This window comes from Carcharhinus amblyrhynchos, chromosome 30 (genome assembly GCF_965287045.1).
Source record: "Carcharhinus amblyrhynchos chromosome 30, sCarAmb.v2.hapA, whole genome shotgun sequence".
NCBI lineage: Eukaryota > Metazoa > Chordata > Chondrichthyes > Carcharhiniformes > Carcharhinidae > Carcharhinus > Carcharhinus amblyrhynchos.
In genome coordinates, this window is record NC_137353.1 from 17685805 (window position 1) to 17706238 (window position 20434).

Sequence of the window (20434 nt, forward strand, 5' to 3'; positions counted from 1 at the left end):
AATAATTACAGATCGAGTCGCTTTTTCATAACTCACCTTTTGCTTTTTGGGAAAGCAAAAGACATACGATAATAACGTCCAAATAAGTACACATCTCCAAGTTCCCTCAATTACACCAAGGGATGGATATCAGTCACAGATTCTCCTCTGTTCAGTGAACTGAGTGACCAACAGCGACAGAAAGAACCTCCCACTCGAAGTCCCCCGACCCCATTGTTGTGTCGGCAAAGATCACAAAGAAATTTACCGCTTAGGATTCTGTTCCTCGTAAAAAGCGCCTTTTGCCGAAAATAAAAGTTGGCGAATAGATAATGGTCAATGTTAGACAAACTCCTCGGAAACGGGCACAGGAAACAAAATAAGCTACAAATATATTTTAAAAAACTTTTACCGAACCACATTTCCCGTAGCCTTGCTAAATATAAATATGTATCCATGTACATCGATTCGTAAACAAACTTGGAAGTTATAAACAGCCGTGGCTCCGGCGCTGTCATTCGACGCAGTACTTTTTATACACAGTTAAAGTTAGAGTTATACTAATGCATGAATAACCATTTATTTATGTATTGATATTTACTTACATAGTTAATTTAACAATTGTTTATCGATGATTATACCTTCCATATTACGATACATCGATTGGTTATGATAATATAGTTGTAATTCAATGGTCTGTAATAATAATCTGGCAAACATGAGTTTAAATCCCACAATAGCAGTTGATGAATTTCAGTTAATTAAACAAATCGAAAATAAAAATCTAGCATCTCCAATGGTGATATGAAAGCAAAATACTGTAGATGCTGGAAATCTAGGGGAAAAAAACGCTGGACAGACAGCATCCGTGCAGAGAAACAAAGGGACGAATCTTTTGATTCCGTCAACCGACTTACTGTGGCGAGGCCAAAAATCAGTTTCCCAACTTTGGGATAACCCGTCAGAATCCTGTTCTCATAAAGGCGGGTCAAGCTTCCTGACAATGTTGGGAGGTATTCTTGCAGGCATTAGCATGCTCATTAAAAGGCCACCTCACCAGAATTCGGTTCCCCTGCCAAAGTAAGTTCCCCACCAGTGGGAAATTAAAACATTTTATAACCATAAAAAAATCGAGTGCACCTGCAGAACGTCACTTCGTCAAGAACTTGAGGTCACCAAATAATGCTTTCTCCTTCTTCGGAACGCTTAAAACCCCTATCTGGTGCCGGTAGCACAAACTGCATGAAGACTGGAAGGATGGAGCAGAGGCTTGACTTGGGATGGAGGCTAAGAGGAGGGAGGCTGTCTTGGTTTCCCTTTAAAAAGGCCTTTGAGTCCGTGAGGTAATGGTGGGGCAGGTGAGTTTCTGCCTGCCCCTGCTATGAGAATGTTCGTGTTGCACACTGATGTATAAGTAATCAGCTGAACAGTACAAGACCACGCATGTTCATCTTCCTCCTCCACCAAGAAGGAATCACTCGCAATTCCATGGCTACTATTGAACTTAAGACTTCAGAGTGGACGATTCTGCCCAACATTTGGGACCAATAACCTTTCATCAGGACCAAGAAAAGATAGACATTTAATAGGCTTTGAGCAAGTGAAAGTGGGAAGAGGAGGGGAGAACAAAAGGAAAATTCTGTAATCGGATGGAGAGCAGGGGATATTATGACACAAAATGCGTATGATAAAGAAACAAAAGATGTGTCCAGATGAGATGTGAATGGCTGCAAAGTATCTGTCCAAAATAAAGAAATGAAGAACTAAATGACAAAAATAAGAAACAGCAAAAAAAACATGGAGGCAGAGCTAAAATTACTGAGCTCTATTTTGAATCCGAAGACCATAAGACGTGGAGCAGAATTAGGTCACTTGGTCCATCAAATCTGCTCTGCCATTCAATCATGGCTGATACTTTTCTCATCCCCATTCTCCTACCTTTTCCCCATAACCCCTGATCCCTTTATTCATCAAGAATCTATCTATCCCTATCTTAAAGACACTCAATGACATGACCTCCACAGTCTTCTGCAGCAAAGAGTTCCACAGATTCACCACTCTCCAGCTGAAGAAATTTCTCCTCCTTTCTGTTCTAAAGGATCATTCCTTTAGCCTGAGGTTGTGCCTTCTGGGTCTAGTTTTTCCTACTAGTGGAAACATCCTCTCCACGTTCACTCTATCCAGGCCTCACAGTATCTTGTAAGTTTTAATAAGATCCACCCACCACCCACCTCCCCCCCCACCCTTCTCAACTCCAATGAGTACAGACCCAGAGTCCGCAACCGTTCCACATACAACAAGCTCTTCATTCCAGGGACCATTCTTGTAACCTCCTCTGGACCCTTTCCAAGGCCAGCATATTCTTCCTTAGATATGGGGCCCAAAACTGCTCACAGTACTCCAAATGAGGCCTTATACAGCTCAGAAGTACGTCCCTGCTCTTGTATTCTAGCCCTCTTGACATGAATGCTAACATTGCATTTGCCTTCCTAACTGCCAACTGAACCTGCACATTAACCTTAAGAGAATCTTGAACAATGATTCCCAAGTCCTTTTGTGTTTCTGATTTCTTGAGCATTTTCCCATTTAAAAAATAGTCTATGCCTCCATTCCCCCTTCAAAGTGAAGGCTGTAGAGTGCTGTTGAAAGATGAGGTGCTGTCTCCCAAACTTATAGTGTTAAGCTTCCTTGGAACACTGTCATTGGACTTTGAATGCAGTTGTAGATGCTGCTGCCAAAAGGCTCCTTTGTTCCAGCATGGGTGTCCAAGAGCTTAATGCACCTGTCATTCGTGTTGACTAGATATTTCCAGATACACAGTCCTATCCCTGTACCACAGAACTTTCAAATTGATCCTAGTAAAAAGCTGTTAAATGACTTTGTTTCAGGTGAGATCCTGTCCATACAATGTCAGCAGATTGTGGTCAGATAATGGTGACATGTTGAGCCACGATCACCAGAACGCTGTGGCAGACCAAGGACAAAAACGGCAGAGGGGTACAAGGTGAGGAATTGAAATGACAAATATCAGGAAGCTCCGGATCCTGCTTGCAGACTGAATGGAGGTATTCTACAAAGTCCTCACCCGGTCTGCATTTGGTCATCCAGAAAAGACAGACCATGTCATGAGCAGCAAATACAGAATGCTAAAATGAAAGTGGGACAAATAAATTGTGGTTTCACTTGAAAGAGTGTTTGGTATCTTGAATGGGTTGAGGTAAAATGGCAGGTGTTGTATTTACTGTGCTTATATAGAAATGGAAGGGTTTTGGGGGCTGACTTGAGGTGTAGGCCAGTGTGTTAGAGGGAATGGTCCCTTAAGAAAGCTGAAAGGGAAGGTTGGGGAAGATGTGTTTGGTGGTGACATCATGCTGGAGGTGGTAGGCATGTCAGCTGTTGAAAATGAAGGTTAGTGGGTTGAAGGTGAGGACAAGAGAAACCCTATAATGATTCTGTGAAGAGTCAGAGCAGAAGTGCACGAAATAGTTGAACACAGTGGAAGCTTTTGTCAGTAACGGCAAGCTTAAAATTATTGCATTGTTGTAAAAACTCAACTGGTTCACTTGTGCTCTTTAGGGGAAGGAAAATTTTACTCTTACCCAGTAGGTAACTCCAGATGCACAGCAATGTGGTAGACTCCTAACTTTCCTCTGGAATGAAAACTATTCAGCTACATTAACACTGTAATGATGGACTGCAATGGTTCATGAAAATAATTCATTATCATCTGCTTAAGAGTAATTAGGGATAGGCATTAAATGTTGGCCTTGTCAGTGATGCTCACATCTCACAAATTAATAAAAAGCTCTTATTTATATGGTTATGATACACAGTTATTATTTTCATAGAGCATCACTTTTAATGTAGTTATTTATTCTGACATTGCTGTGTTAGCTATTTACAAGTCAAAGTATAAAACTACTGAATATTAGAACAGGATTAGACTGTTTAGGTCCTTGAGCTTTGTCACGATGAAGAAAACCCCAGAAATTGTACAAGGAAATATTGGACTTTAAAAAAGACCTGAGTTGTATATTTTTAAAAATGGTCACAAACAGGTGGCTCAGAATGTACTACTGACAGGATTGGCTGCAGGGAACAAAGGAACCCCTCTATGTGCTTTCAGACAAATTACTGGTAAAACCATCCAAGGACTGATAACCATCTCCGGTAAGGACAGAGGGACATAAAGGCTCTCTCATCTCCGAGATCCTGTGTATAATGGCCTAGACAGGCTAATACATTCCAGTTTTACTGACCAGTCAGTAGACTCTCTGGCCAGCCTGAACAAGTACGCCACTATTGTAACTGACTTCATTAGTAAGTGTGTAGAAGACTGTATGCCAAAGAAGCAAATCCATGTGTTACCCAACCAGAAACCATGGATGAACAGGGATATCCACTGCTTGCTGAAGTCCAGGTCTGAGGCATTCACATCAGGTGACACTGACCTATATAAGAAAGCCAGATAGGATCTAAGGAGATCCATCAAAGATGCCAAAATTCAGGACCGGACCAAGCTAGAGTCCCAGGCAAACCACACCGACTGCCCCCTGACTATGGCAAGGTCTGCAAAACATAACAGGCTACAAGATGAAGGCATATAAAATCACTAATGCACCTCTCCCTGATGAGCTTAATGCATTCTACACCCATTTTGAGCAAGAGATCAACAAAAACATGCCCTCCACCCTGGGAGCCCTAGATGAACCTGCATCTGAAGTCACCATTCAGATGTCAGAGCAGCCTTCTTGAAGGTCAACCCAGGAAAGCGATTGGCCTAGATGGGGTACCCAGAAAGCACAGCCAACTGTGCCAATGCAGCATTCCACCCAGACACTATCCCCGTAACTCTACGCATTTACCCTGCTAATTCCCCCTAACCTACACATCTTGGGACTCTAAGGACAAATTTAGCATGGTCAATTAACCTAACCTACACATCTTTGGACTGTGGGAGAAAACAGGAGCACCTGGAGGAAAGCCACGCAGATACAGGGAGAACGAGCAACCTCCACACAGTCACCCAAGGCCAAGTCCCTGGTGCTTTGAGGCACTTGAGCAGGGGCCTTCGGATTACTCACCCAGTGAGATTACCACTACGCCATTGTCTCCTTCTCTCTAACCTCTGTTCCCAATAATGGCTGGAATTCTTCAGCTGTTCATGCCCCGCCACCATTGCCAGAGAGGATGGAGAATTTGGTTCTCAGCCAAATCTCTGTTCACTGCAGTGAGGCAGGGCATGAACGGTTGGAGAATCCCACCCAATATCTTGAAGACTTTGTTCAAATCATGCTTTAATCTACTAAATTCCAGGGAATATAACTCTTATTTAATCTCTCCAAGACATAAGAACATAAGAAATAGGAGGAGTAGGCCATCTAGCCCTTCGAGCCTGCCCCGCCATTCAATAAGTTCATGGCTGATCTGAAGTGGATCAGTTCCACTTTCCTGCTTTTTCCCCATAAATCTTAATTCCCCTGTCTATCAGAATCCTATCTACATAAGAACATAAGAAATAGGAGCAGGAGTAGGCCATCTAGCCCTTCGAGCCTGCCCCGCCATTCAATAAGATCATGGCTGATCTGTCGTGGCTCAGTTCCACTTTCCCGCCCTCTCCCCATAACCCTTAATCCCCTCTCTTATCAAAAACCCATCAACCCGCGTCTTAAAAATATTTAGCGAGGCAGCCTCCACCACTTCAACGGGCAGAGAATTCCAGAGATTCACCACCCTTTGAGTGAAGAAGTTCCTCCTCAACTCCGTTCTAAACCGCCCCCCTTTTATCTTGAGGCTGTGCCCCCTAGTCCTACTGTCTTTTTTGAGTGGGAAGAGTCTCTCCACCTCTATCCTATCCATCCCATTCATCATCTTATACGTCTCAATGAGATCTCCCCTCATTCTTCTAAACTCTAACGAGTACAAGCCCAGTTTATTCAGCCTCTCCTCATAGCTCAACCCCCTCAACTCCGGCATCAGCCTAGTAAACCTCCTCTGCACTCCCTCCAAGGCCAAAATATCTTTGCGCAGGTGCAGCGCCCAAAACTGCACACAGTACTCCAGCTGTGGCCTCACCAATGCCCTATACAGCCGCAGCAAGACCTCCCTACTCTTATATTCAATCCCCCTCGCTATGAAGGCCAGCATCCCATTCGCCTTCCTGACCACCTGCAAGCTGGGTTTTTGCGACTCATGCACAAGGACCCCGAGGTCCCTCTGCACCGTCACCTGCTGCAGTTTTTCGCCCCGTAAGTAATAGTCCTTCCTACCATTCTTCCTGCCAAAGTGGACCACCTCACACTTGCCAACATTAAATTCCATTTGCCATTTCCTGGCCCATTCGCCCAGCCTATCTAGATCCTTCTGCAGACTCTCCACACCCTCCGCACAATTTGCCGTTCCCCCAGTCTTGGTGTCATCAGCAAATTTCGACACCCTACACTCGGTTCCCTCCTCCAGATCATCTATATAAATGGTAAAAAGCTGAGGCCCCAGCACCAACCCCTGGGGCACTCCACTAGTCACCATAGTCTACCCGTGACTTAATTATATTCAGCGAGGTAGCCTCCATCACTTCAAAGGGCAGACAATTCCAGAGATTCACCACCCTTTGCGTGAAGAAGTTCCTCCTCAACTCTAATCTAAACTGCGCCCCCCCCCAATCTTCAGGCTGTGCTGTCTAGTCCTGCTATCCTTTCCAAGCGGGAAGAATCTCTCTACCTCTACCCTATCTAGCCCCTTCATTATCTCATACGTCTCTATAAGATGGCCATTATTCCAATTCTGTTTCTTGCCGCGCACGAAGCTGATTTCCTCCACGGGAGCCAGATCTTGATGTCGATGTTAGTGGAAGTTTTGCCATTTGTGAGTTGCTGGGTCAATCAGTCCTCCTACCAGCAGAGGTAGCCAAACAGAAACACCTCCGGGAGCGGCGTCGATTGGCCAGTTCTACAACCGTGTCTGAATGGGCTGGGGCCAGGGCCTGGAGTCGGAGATAGATTTTGTATGTTCCCTGTACCTTTTCCCTTTGCAGGCGGACAGCAGGAAGGAAGGTAGCGAGAGACGCAGAATTGGGTAATGCATGGGGGACTGGAGGAGGGGCTAACATGTGAGCGGGACAGGAAGCAGTATTGCTAAGGAATATCGCACCGGCGGAGAGAGATGGATAATATCTGTGGAGTGCAGCAAGAAAAAACAGGGTTTCGGATGGACTAATGATGGTGGGGGGTGGATTGGGGGGAGGGGGGGGGGGAGGGGGGTGGATTGGGGGGAGGGGGGAGAGGGGTGGGGAGGGGGGAGAGGGGTGGGGAGGGGGAGGGGGGTGGATTGGGGGAGAGGGGTGGATTGGGGGAGGGGGGAGAGGGGTGGATTGGGGGAGGGGGGAGAGGGGTGGATTGGGGGAGGGGGGTGGATTGGGGGAGGGGGGTGGATTGGGGGGAGGGGGGAGGATTGGGGGGAGGGGGGAGAGGGGTGGATTGGGAAGAGGGGGGGAAAGGGTGGGGTGGGGAAGAGGGGGGGGAAAGGGTGGGGTGGGGAAGAGGGGGGGAAAGGGTGGGGTGGGGAAGAGGGGGGGAAAGGGGGGGAAAGGGTGGGGTGGGGAAGAGGGGGGGAAAGGGTGGGGTGGGGAAGAGGGGGGGAAAGGGTGGGGTGGGGAAGAGGGGGGGAAAGGGTGGGGTGGGGAAGAGGGGTGGGGAAGGGTGGGGTGGGGAAGAGGGGGGGAGAAGGGTGGGGTGGGGAAGAGGGGGGGAGAAGGGTGGGGTGGGGAAGAGGGGGGGAAAGGGTGGGGTGGGGAAGAGGGGGGGAAAGGGTGGGGTGGGGAAGAGGGGGGGAAAGGGTGGGGTGGGGAAGAGGGGTGGGGAAGAGGGGGGGAGAAGGGTGGGTGGAGGGGGGAGAGGGGTGGGTGGAGGGGGGAGAGGGGTGGGTGGAGGGGAGGGGAAGGGGGGGAGAGGGGTGGGTGGAGGGGGGGGAGAGGGGTGGGTGGAGGGGAGGGGAAGGGGGGGGAGAGGGGTGGGTGGAGGGGGGGGAGAGGGGTGGGTGGAGGGGAGGGGAAGGGGGGGGAGAGGGGTGGGTGGAGGGGAGGGGAAGGCGGGGGGAGAGGGGTGGGTGGAGGGGAGGGGAAGGGGGGGGAGAGGGGTGGGTGGAGGGGAGGGGAAAGGGGGGGGAGAGGGGTGGGTGGAGGGGAGGGGAAGGGGGGGGAGAGGGGTGGGTGGAGGGGAGGGGAAGGGGGGGGAGAGGGGTGGGTGGAGGGGAGGGGAAGGGGGGGGAGAGGGGTGGGTGGAGGGGAGGGGAAGGGGGGGGAGAGGGGTGGGTGGAGGGGAGGGGATGGGGGGGAGAGGGGTGGGTGGAGGGGAGGGGATGGGGGGGAAGAGGGGTGGGGGGAAGGGGGGGAAGAGGGGTGGGGGGAAGGGGGGGAAGAGGGGTGGGGGGAAGGGGGGGAAGAGGGGTGGGTGGAGGGGAGGGGAAGAGGGGTGGATGGGGGGGAGGGGGGGTGGATGGGGGGAAGGGGGGTGGAGGGGGGAGGAAGAGGGGTGGATGGGGGGGGCGGGAAGAGGGGGGTGGATGGGGGGGCTTCATGTTTCTATTTTTATGACCAAAGTGAATAACTTCATATTTTCCCTCATTATACTCCATCTGACATCTTACTGACCACCCAGTTAACTTGTCTCAACCTCTATGCAGCCTCTGTGTCTTCCCCAAACGTTGTAGCTGTCTTCCCCAAACGTTGTAGCTGTCTTCCCCAAACGTTGTAGCTGTCTTCCCCAAACGTTGTAGCTGTCTTCCCCAAACGTTGTAGCTGTCTTCCCCAAACGTTGTAGCTGTCTTCCCCAAACGTTGTAGCTGTCTTCCCCAAACGTTGTAGCTGTCTTCCCCAAACGTTGTAGCTGTCTTCCCCAAACGTTGTAGCTGTCTTCCCCAAACGTTGTAGCTGTCTTCCCCAAACGTTGTAGCTGTCTTCCCCAAACGTTGTAGCTGTCTTCCCCAAACGTTGTAGCTGTCTTCCCCAAACGTTGTAGCTGTCTTCCCCAAACGTTGTAGCTGTCTTCCCCAAACGTTGTAGCTGTCTTCCCCAAACGTTGTAGCTGTCTTCCCCAAACGTTGTAGCTGTCTTCCCCAAACGTTGTAGCTGTCTTCCCCAAACGTTGTAGCTGTCTTCCCCAAACGTTGTAGCTGTCTTTCCCAAACGTTGTAGCTGTCTTCCCCAAAGAGGGGAATGAGGCAGATGTTGTAGAATGAGGAAAAATGTGAAAAATTGAGCGGAATAAGCATAGAGTGGGAAAATATTTAAGGGCTTTCGCATTTTGAAAGTTAATAATTCACCAGGTCTGTATAAAATCTACCCCATAGTATTGAGGGAGGAAATGGCAGATGCTTCAGCCATTTTCCTGTTTTCTGTGGTGTCAGAGGATTGTTAACATTGCAATAAATCAAGTAATTACGGACCACTCAGTTCAATAAAATTCTGACGAACAGTATAAATTGTCAATTAGCAAGTTATGTATTAATCAAGGGCATGCAACACAAATTAGTTTAAAAAAGGTCATGCCTGACTAACTTGATTGATACGTCTTCAAAGTATTCAAGGAGAGTGGATGAGAGTAACGTGCTCGATGTAATCTCACCTGGCCAGTATCCTGAATATTAGACAGGTTATGAAAGTAAGGCAGTAGGATCCGAGGCAAAGTGACAAGTGGGATCCAAAATTGGCTCTTGGATTTTATGAAGCAAGAGCCTACGGGATCCGAAATTGACCAAGTGGCAGGAATCAAATGATGATAACGTTCAATTCTCAATTTTTTTACTGAAAGACTGGTTCCAGTATGATTCGGCAGGGGTCAGTACTAGTTTTTTTTGGTGTTTATCAGGGATTTAGACTTGAATGTAGTGTGCATGATGAAGAAATTTGCAAATTATACAAAATTGACTGGGAGATTGATAAGAAGTTAGACTTCAGGAAGATCTGAATAGGCTCGTCAGGTGGGCTAACAATTTCCAAAAAGTTCAATCTATGGAAGTGGGAGTAAGGCCCTTGGAGTGGATAAACAAGGCAGTAAAAATGGTAGAATACTGAGAATTACAGTGATTAGCACTGCTGCCTCACAGTGCCAGAGACCTGGGTTCAATTCCAGCCTGGGTGACTGCCTATGTGGATTTTGCACATTCTTCCATGTCTGTGTGGGTTTCCTCTGGGTGCTCCGGTTTTCAAACATTCAAACATGTGCAGGTTGGGATGATTGGCCATGCTAAGTTGCTCCTTAGTGTCGGGGAATTAGCAGGATAAATATATGGGGCTATAGGTTATGAATGCGATTGTTATCGGTGCAGGCTCAATGGGCCAAATGGCCTCCTTCTGCATTGTAAGGATTCTAATCAATTATTAGAAGAAAATGAAGGACCCCATATCCGCAAATTGCTGAAGGCTAGGAGACAGCTAGATAAAGAAGATGTGTGAAATGTGCCTTGATTTGCTGAGACAACAAATATGAGAACAGTCAGGGTTGTTTTGGAACTGTATAAAACAATGGTTATACCACAACTGTGGGTACTATTTACATTTCTGGTCAGCTCATGACAGGAAACATAGGATCATAGATCTTCTCTTCACACTTCCCAACCCCGCTCTCTAATGAGGCTATTGCCAGATATGGAGCTAGGAGGATAAATTGGGTAGGGTGGGGTTGTTTTCTTTCCAACAGAAGAGGCTGAGGAAAGATTTAATTGAGGTGTACAAAATGATAGCAGCCATGGAAAGAATCTATTTCTCTTGGCAGAGAGACCATCTAACCAGGGATCATCAATTTAAAGTATTTGCATCAGGATTAGAGGAGAGTTGAGAAATAATTTCACATAGACGTTGGTGCAGTCTTGAACTTTTCGATATGCATGTGAAGTTCTGTAACCTCTGCAAGCTTATGAACCAACTACTGAAAATCCTGTAGAAAAGTCATATGGATTTGGAACTTTAACTCTGTTTCTCTTTCTACAGGTGCTGCCAGACCTGCTGAGTTTATCTAGCATTTTCAGTTTTAATTTTAGGCTGAATCACTCTTCCTCAGCTGCCATGGTATGATAGACATAATAAGCTCCTGCTGTGTTGTAAATTTTCCAGTTAACATATGAGCCAGTGGTTAAAAATGAGAAGAGAAGCCTGATATCAGGCAGTTTTGGGAACTGTGCACAGGAACTACTTTTCTGATCCTCAAACTGCCCATGGAATCATTTTGTAACATTTACTATTCAGATCCATTGATTACTTGGTAGGGGTTGGGGGCAGGATTGGACAGGCTAAATTATAGTTGTGGAAGTGACTGACTTTAATTTTATTTATCCCCTTAAACAGCTGGATTGTGAGGGACTAACACAAGATGAGGGTCAGTAGTCCAGGAACAGCAGTATGTCTTAAGCAGACTGTTCCCACAGCAGCTCGACGCCGCAGGTGGAGACGCAAAGCCATGTTGGTGTTAACCGATGTGTCAGGGGCCAAGCAGCTGAGCGTACTTACACGCCGCTGCTGCCTGGTTGCGTCCTGTCACCGGGGAGTGAAGCGACCACGCCACAAGCAGAGTACAAAGAATGCTGCAATTTGGGAATGTGCAGAGGAGGTGTGCAACGAAGATGAGATTATGCAGTCGAGTGCTGCTGAACAAGACGAAGAGCAAGACAAGGAGGAAGAAAATAAAGCTGAGTCTCCTCGTAATACAGGGAGAAAGGTTAACGGTTCACTTAGAAAAAGCAGGACTCAAAAAAATCAGGCCTGCATAGCCACAGAGACTGACGGAGAAGCAGTGTACCAGCATTTTTATGCAAACTCGTACGTCTTTAATGGGGTTGTCAACGATGAATCGGTTCAAGATTTCATTGATGATGATGCAGTTTCCTCTGGAGCCGATACAAGGCTGTGTCTCACTGCAGTAAACATTGGAAATGATCAGAGTGTTGTGCTCATGTCCCCATCGCAGGTAGGAGAAATTTCTTAACCTTTTTGTTTCCTGTTCTGAAGGTGTTGACAGTCACTGGCGTTCAGGCCATTCACGCTTTCCTGAGTGTGATGTCTTTCACTGGGGTTTGGTGTTCCTTCATTGCCTTATTCCATCATTTCTTGTATGGGTTCATACTATGACTTTTGGAAGTTGTCCTGGTTTTCAGTGTTCCATGTTGTTGCTTTTTCTGCAGAAATTGACGTTTCAAGGAAGATGTCGCATGACTTGTCTGTACGGGAGTGTCCGAGTGTTAGGATTTACAATTGGACAGGGACAGCCTGCATATTGCCTGTACTCCTTACCAACACAGGCTGCCCTGAGCATCGAGGCACTGCCTCACTGTAAACCAGGCCGGACTAAGCGAGAGATGAAAATGGAGGTGAAAACAGTTTTCCGACAGCATGTACCAACAGGTGAGGGTCTGGCAGAGAGTGAGAGGTAAAGCCTCCTAGCTGTTAGACAGAAATACTTCATTGGTACACTATCCCTTCAGTGTCGCAGGAAGGTGGTAACCAACGTGATGGCAGCTGCAGTTATCAGTGGTCACTAAACACTTCACATTTGGACAGACCTGGGTGCCCTTCTCATCCTGTTATAGCTGTCTGACTTTGATAAATAAATTTAAATAGAAGCATAAAATTACAAAAAAAAATTAATAGATGAAGCAAGTTGGTTGTTGTTCATCCATCGTCATCGATAAGGATCTCGACACCATTAGTCATTTTGACGCTGGTTGCGGTCTGCCTGATTCGGGCACGGAATGTCCTGGCACATATTGGACAGACTTGTGTAGACACAGTAGTTGTGGCTGTGGACTTGCGCAGCCCGTGCTTAAGTTGTGCTTCAGCAATACACCTTTCTTCGTGAGCTTGACAGCCTTTGTGGATGAGGCAGTGCCAGGTAGGGTGGCTTTGTGCCAGTGTTTCCCAGGTGGTTATGTCAATGTCAAGCGACTTCAGGGAGGCCTTGAGTGTGTCTTTGAAATGTTTCTTCTGCCCTCCCATGTAAGCACCTTCCAGCAGAGAGTTCTCCAAAAAGGAGCTGCTTGGATATGCGCTTGTCTGACACACGGATGACATGACCTGCCCACCAGGTCTGCGCTCGCATCAGCAGTGTGTGGACTGATGGTAGACTTGCTCTAGAGGGAACTTTAGGGTCTAGTACTTTGTCTTACCAACAGATGCGTAATATTCTGCAAAGACAAGTCATGTGGAAATGCTTGATCTGTCTTGTATGCCTTCAATACACAGTCCACGTTTCACAGGCATACAGGAGGGTAGGAAGTACCGCAGGCTGATTCCTCGACGTTCCCATACAGTGGAGCGCAGTTTACCGAAAGCAGAACTTGCTTTTGCTCTTGTGCAGTTAACTTCTGTATCAATAGTCCCTGCTTGAGAGAGGGTGCTACCAAGATAAGTGAACTGGTCCACTGCCTGTAGTTTCTGCCCTTTGATTGTGATTATGGGTTCTGTGTACAAGTCCAAAGTTGTCACAAGCCATGGAAAATTTGTCCATACTGACTTGCATCTCTGGCTTTGAGCCAGCATACAGGGCGCAGTCATCGGTAAAGAGGAAATCTCTCAGAACAGTCTCTTTCACTTTGATAGTAACTTGAAGTCTCCTGCGGTTGAAGAGCATCCCTTCCACTCTGTACTTGAGGCTAATTCCAGCAACACTGTCCTGGAAGGCATCATTCAGCATGGCAATAAACATCATGCTGAACAGTGTGCGTGCAAGTACACAGCCTTGTTTGACGCCATTGGTGACTCAGAATGCCTCAGAGGATTCTTCGCCATCCACTACTCTGGCCATCATGGAACTGGCGTACCATCTGAATTTGGGAGGGCAGCCGAACTTTGACATGATCCTCCACAGGCCTTGTCGGCTTACAGTGTCGAAGGCTTTTGCGAGGTCAGCAAAGGTTGTGTAGAGCTCGCGATTCTGTTCATGTCACTTCTCCTGAAGTTGGCGCGCAGCAAAAAATCATGTCAGTAGTCCCATGATCTTTGTGGAAGCCACACTGTGACTCTGGAAACAGCCAGCTCCAGATGAACGACCAGACGATTTAGCAGGACTCTTGCAAGGGTTTTTCCTGTGACGGAGAGCAGCGAGATTCCTCGGTGGTTGTTTCATACTTGCCGAGTAGTAGAGGTGTACGATGGAAGCATCTTTAAGTTCCTGAGGAATGGATCTTTGCTTCCAAAAGGACTGGAACAACTCGGTGAGCTTCTCAATAAGTGTAGGACCAGCAGCTTTATAGATCTCTACAGATATGGCATCTGCCCCTGGGCTTTGCCGGCTGGATAGCTGCCTGACAGCTTTCGTGACTTCAGCTACTACTGGTGGATCATCCATGGCGCTGTTGATATCAACCTGGGGAATCCTGTCTATTACCTCATCGTTAATAGATGACGGTCGGTTAAGGACGGCTTCAAGGTGTTCAGCCCATCTCTGCAGGATCTGAGCCTTCTCTGCAATGAGAGTTGTACCATCTGTACTCGGGGGTTGGGGGGGGGGCTCCCGAGAGATTGAGGGCTTCATAGAACCGTTTCAAGTCGTTTCTGTCAGCGTATCCCTGTATTTCATCTGCCTTGGCGCTTAGCCAGGCATCCTGCATTTTATGCAGTTTATTCTGGACTGTCCTGTGAGCACTGGTAAAAGCATTTTTCTTGGCAGCTGAAGATGGGTCGTTCTGACAGGCCCAATGAAGACGATGCTTTTTGACAAGTAGAGCCTGTATCTCCTCATCATTCTCATCGAACCAATCATGCTGCTTGCGGGTAGAGGGCCTGAGCATCCCTGAAGCGTTCCCAGTCGTTCTCAGCACTGCCTGCAAGGTGTAGGTCAGCAAGCTTGATTTCTAAGTCTTCAGCCAGTGCTGAAGCTATGCTGGGGTTCTTTAGCTTGGTCGCATTGATTCTTTTCATAAACTTGCTTCCTTGTGGTTGCCTCTTGGGTCTGATGCGGAGCCTCGTTTTGGAGACAATGAGCCTGTGATCTGTCCAGCAGTCAGCACCACACATGGCCTTGGTTACTCTGATATCCTGCCTGTCTTTTCTCCTGACAATGACATAGTCGATAAGATGCCAATGCTTAGAACGGGGGTGCATCCAGGAGGTCTTGTTACGGGTAGGCAGACAGAAGGTTGTGTTGGTGATGAGGAGGTCGTGTGCTGCACAGGTCTTCAGTAAGAGTAGGCCATTACTGTTACATTTGCCCACTCCATGCTTCCCAGTGGCTGCCTGCCAGATTGCAGAGTCACACCCTACTCTTGCATTGAAATCGCCAAGCAAGATCAGCTTGTCGGGACTGCTCACTGCTGATAGTAGGGCGCCTAGTTCTTCGTAGAACTTGTCTTTCTTCTCATCGAGGTTATTCATTGTGGGGGCATAGGTGCTGATCAGGGTGGCTTGACTTCTGTTCTGTAGCAGAAGCTATAACGTCATAAGCCGGTAGTCTACCCAAGGGTATGAACGAGCAAGGTGACTCCTGATGCCGAATCCAACTCCAGCATCACCACGCTCATTTCTGCCGCGACTGTTCCAGAAAAAAGTGTATCCACCTCCAGTTTCAGTCAACTGACCTACGTTGGCAAGACAAGTTTTGCTCAGGGCTGCAATGTCAATATTGTATCTTGCAAGCTCTCTGGCAACTAAGGCTGTTCTTCTCTCTGGTCTTTCTGCTGTAGGGTTGTCCAAAAGCGTGCATACGTTCCAAGTGCCAATGGTGAGTGGTGTCACCTTGCGTGTTATTTTGTTTGTTTGACCGCAAGATGGGATCCCCGCCAGCTGCGGTAAACTGGCCAGGGTATAATGAAGCAGGCAATGTTTAGGGCACCTTTTCTAGCCCCTTCCTCATTCTGCTGAGGTGAGCAGTGCGTTCCTGAAGAGGGCTGCTCAGTCGCCCAGGTAGATGCCGAGTTCCACTGCTGTTTTGGTCAGCGAAAAACGACCATTAGACCTGAGCCGCCTGCGTGCAGGTCTGTGACTACAGCTCCCACTATATTCACATCTGCTGCTCTGTCAATCACCCGTTGCCACAGGACTTCAAGGGTTGGTCAGGACACTGATGATGATGATGGTGTCGAAACTAGTGCTTGATTTGGATTAAAGTGAGGAAGAGTTGCGCAGTGTCAGCCTCCCTCTCTCTTCCCAATTCCCATCTAGATCCAGTGGCAAGACAAGAGTCAAGATGGCTGGAGGTGGGACTAGGCGCAGTGGATGACCAGGACGTCTTCTGTGTCTTGTCCTGCTCTTCGTGTTCCACGACACTTGCAGAGGCCGCCTTCTTGACCATTGGACCTTCCACTGGTCTCGTCCGCACAATCTGCCAGACTCTGTCTTCACATGCTAGGGTAGACAACTCCCTATCTCACCGAGGGTTGAGACCCATCGGCTACCCTCACCTGGTTTAGCCAGCTTGTCGAGGCTGTTGCCCGGAGTGTGGCTGCTGTCGCATGCAAACAGCTACGGGGAGCCACAGGTGAGAGCTGAGTGCCAGGTGGGGACAAAAGATGGACGACCCGCCCTGAAAGGACGCAACATGTTCTCCCCCTGAAGGTACTACCCCTCCCTGACACCCCATACATGCCCAAGTGGGTAAAACTGTGATAAATAGATTTTATTGTAGGTTAATGTGACAGCATCCACTTTGGGTCTAAAAAGGAGAGAATGGGGTACTTTCCATACTGCATTAAGTTAAGCAGCAGAAGCCCAAAGAAAGGCAAAGAGTTCATGTTTCAGGTCGATGACCTTTCATCAGATGCTCTGGATATAAGACCATTATAATCACACTTCAGCTATTCAAAGCAATGGTTATACACTTGTAATTCTGTAAGCAATTTCAGCACTAGTCCTCAAGAAGAATATAAATGCAAAATATTGCGGATGTTGGAATCTGAAACAAAAACAGAAACTGAAAAATACTGGAAAATTTTAGCAATTTTTTTTTGCAATGTTCTAGCGAATCCCAACGCAAATTGGAGAAACAGCACCTCATCTTTCGATTAGGCACTTTACAGCCTTCTGGACTGAACTTTGAGTTCAACCACTTCAGAGCGTGAACTCTCCCCTCCACCCCATTTCCACTGATTTCATTTCATTTTAATCTCATTCTCCATTTTATCGCTCTCCTTTCTACCCTCACTCCCTCTTCCCCCTACCCCACACTTCTTCAGGCCAACTACCACATTCCTCAAGCAGTCCTTTACCAAGCTGTGCCTTTGTTTTGCCATTCGCACATTCTGATCACTTAAGGGACACTGTCAACATCTTCTCAGCCTTCTGCATGCTCATTTACATTCCTGTTGTCTAATTCCACCGCCCCTCCCTACCCTCAGAATATAAATCTCTGCTGATTCTCCCCTCAGCTCTGACGAAGGGTCATTTAGACTTGAAACGTTAGCTCTATCTCTCTCCACAGATGCTGTCGGACCTGCTAAGATTTTCCAGCGCTTTTCTGTTTTTGCTCAAGAAGACTTAGGTTGATTGGACATGGTAAATTGCCCCTTAATGTCCCAGGATACATAGGTTAGAAGGATTTGTGGGGAGAGAGCCTGGGTGGGGTTGTTGTTGTTGCAGACTTGATTGGTAGAATGGCCTCCTTCTGCACTGTAGAGATTCTGTTATTCTAAGAGTATATTGGCTTTGGAGGAAATGCAGTGTGGATTTATTGGAACGATTGTACTCCCAAGGTTAAATTACGAGGAGAGATTACATAAACTAGGACTGTATTCCCTGGATTATAGAAGGTAAAGGGGTGATTTGATCAAAGTTTTCAAGGCAACAAGACTTGATGGGCTGACTTGTCTCTTGCTGCATTTTTGATTCTGTGAATAAGGGGAACAAATGGGGTAGATACAGAAAAATGATTCATAGTGGTTAGGGATTCTTGGTCTTAGGGACATGGTCTAAAAATTAGAGCTGTGTCTTGCAGAAGTTTGGAAATACTTATCCATTGTGAAAATTTTTGAACTCTTATCTGCAAACAGCAATTGATGTAAGGTCAGCTGTTAATTTTAACTCTGAAGATAATTTTTTGTTAACCAAAGGTGTCAAACGATATGGGGCAGGTGAACCATGATCTAATTGAATGGTGGAACAAGCTCAGAACTAAATGGCCTAATCCTGTAACTATGTCCTTTATGTACAATTTAATAAATTGTGCTTGGATTTTGAGTTGGTCATAAATAGTTATCAGAACAAGAGGTAACTGAATACTGCCCTGGCTTATATCCATACTGGTGGGTTGAAGGTCTCCCACTCCTGGGTATGAGGGTCACAGACCTGATGAGCTTGAGACAGTCTAGTTGGGTGTTTCTATATCTATAGCATAAAACTACTGCTATCTCAGAAGTTAAGTTGAGTCCACAGCACAGAAGCAGACCATTTGGGCCAACTGGTCTGTACCAGTATTAATGCTCCACATGATTTTTAAAACATCATTTATAAGTTGTGGGCTTTGCTGGCTGGGCAGCATTTATTGTCCATCTCTAATTGCCTTCCATTTTCAGAGGTACACTGAAAGCTACCTGTGTGCTCAAGAAGACTATAGAATGGTTTGTGCAGGAAATAGTGCTTCTGGAGAATCTGTGCTGGGAAGTTGAAAAGGAATTCTTGGTGACATGAATGCTTTTTTAATCAACATTTGGTCAGGATCTGGAATGCTCTGCCTGAGTGTGTGGTGGAGGCAGATTCAACTATGGTTTTCGAAAAGGTATTGAAAATTACTTGAAGGGAAAAATTTAGGGTTATGGGGGGAAAAGCAGGAGAGTGCGATGAGCTGCATTGCACTAGTAAACCAAGTAGTGTGAATGACCTTCTGTGCTGTACCACTGTGTGGAGGGAGCTTTACTCTATATCTAACACATGCTATTCCTCCACAGGGAATGTTTTTAGCTGCAGTGTAGAATTGTAGAATGGACACTGCATTGAAAAGTACATTTGGCTCTCTGACGGACAATCCAGTTAGCCTCACTGTCACCCTTTTCCTGCAATTTTTTTCCTTTCGGGTACTTATCTAATTCCCTTTTGAAAGCTGCAATCAAATCTGCCTCCGCCATTGTTTCAGGCGGTGCATTCCAACTCATGACCACTTGCTGCATAATCATGTTATCTTTGGTTCTTTTTACAATCACTTTAAATTTGTCTCCTTTGGTTGTGGACCTTTCTGCCACTGGAAACAGTTTCTGTAGGTCTCGACCAGTGACTTTCAAGACTTCTTTGTTTGAAGGACCCCTTTTCAAATGGATTAGTAACCCCACTCCCAATCTAAATAATAGTACTGTATAGTATTCATAATTTGAAAGTTTGCATATGAAACCTGTTTAATAATGCTTCGAAGAAAACTGATAATTACTTAGGGTGTAAGTTGAGGACAACGTCACTGATGTAGACAGTGATGAAACAGACCAGGCAAACCAGACATAAAAGGTAATGTTACCAACATTACATTCCAAAGGAATTGTTTTTTATGTGGTTAAAGATTTACCTGTTAATGACATATGAACCAATCATTTCACAGAATCACATTCAATACAAGCAGCTAATGATCAGAACAGTACCAACAGCAGCCATACCATATTTAATTGCTAAAAAATAGGTTAATAATTCCCCATTCAGAAAAATCTGCCATAAAGTGTGGTATGGTGGCACAGTTAGCAGCACTGCTGCCTCACAGTGCCAGGAATCCAGGATCAATTCTGGCCTTGTCTCTGTGGTGTTAGCACGTTCTCCTCTTGTGGGTTTCCTCTGAGTGCTCTGGTTTCCTCCCACAGACCAAAGGCATGCGGGAAAGGTGGATTAATCATGCTAAATTGCCCCACAGTGTCCCAAGGAGTATAGGTTAGGGATATTAGTGGGATTACAGGGCTAGGGTCTGGATGGGATAGTCTGTCGGAGAGTCAGTGCAGACTTGATGGGCAGAATGGTGGCACTGTGGTTAGCACTGCTACCTCACAGCGCCAGGGACCCAGGTTCAATTCCCAGCTTGGGCCACTGTCCGTGTGGAGTTTGCATGTTCTCCCCATGTCTGCGTGTCTTTCCTCCAAGTGCTCCAGTTTCCTCCCACAGTCTGAAATACATGCTGGTTGGGTGCATTGACCCGAACTTCACAGTAATTTCATTTCAGTAGTAATGTAAGTCTTATTTGTGACAAATAAATAAAACTTAACAAAATGGCCTCCTTCTGCACTAGAGATTCTGTGATAACCAGATAAGTTTTCTTCCCTCCATTCTGTCATGTTCAAGTAATCTTGAATCAAATACTCTGCACTAATCTTGGGAATACATATCTGTCCAAATCCATTCCTGTTTCTTGATGTTATTTAAGTTTAAAGGGAACTTATTATTAAAACATGGTGAAAGATGCAAGTCATACTGCAAGTTTTTCACAATTGCAGAATCAAACTAGCAAGCGATGAATACAAGTAGAAAATGCTAGAATTACTCAGCAGGCTAGGGACCAGTATAAGGGCATTT

At 46.6% G+C, this 20434-nt stretch overlaps 1 protein-coding gene across 2 annotated transcripts in view; it reads left to right on the top strand.

Moving 5' to 3' along the window:
* Nucleotides 1–6918: 6918 nt before the first annotated feature.
* nol9 (nucleolar protein 9) overlaps nt 6919–20434 on the top strand; it is a 37064-nt gene continuing 23548 nt past the window's right edge. Inside the window, exons 1-3 of one of the 2 annotated variants that reach the window (XM_080215398.1) lie at nt 6919–7053; nt 11318–11936; nt 12151–12370. In XM_080215398.1, coding sequence (XP_080071524.1) covers nt 11343–11936; nt 12151–12370 — 814 coding nt within the window. In that variant the 5' untranslated portion in view covers nt 6919–7053; nt 11318–11342. The remainder of the gene's footprint in view (nt 7054–11317; nt 11937–12150; nt 12371–20434) is intronic. The other variant, XM_080215399.1, reaches the window with a different exon arrangement.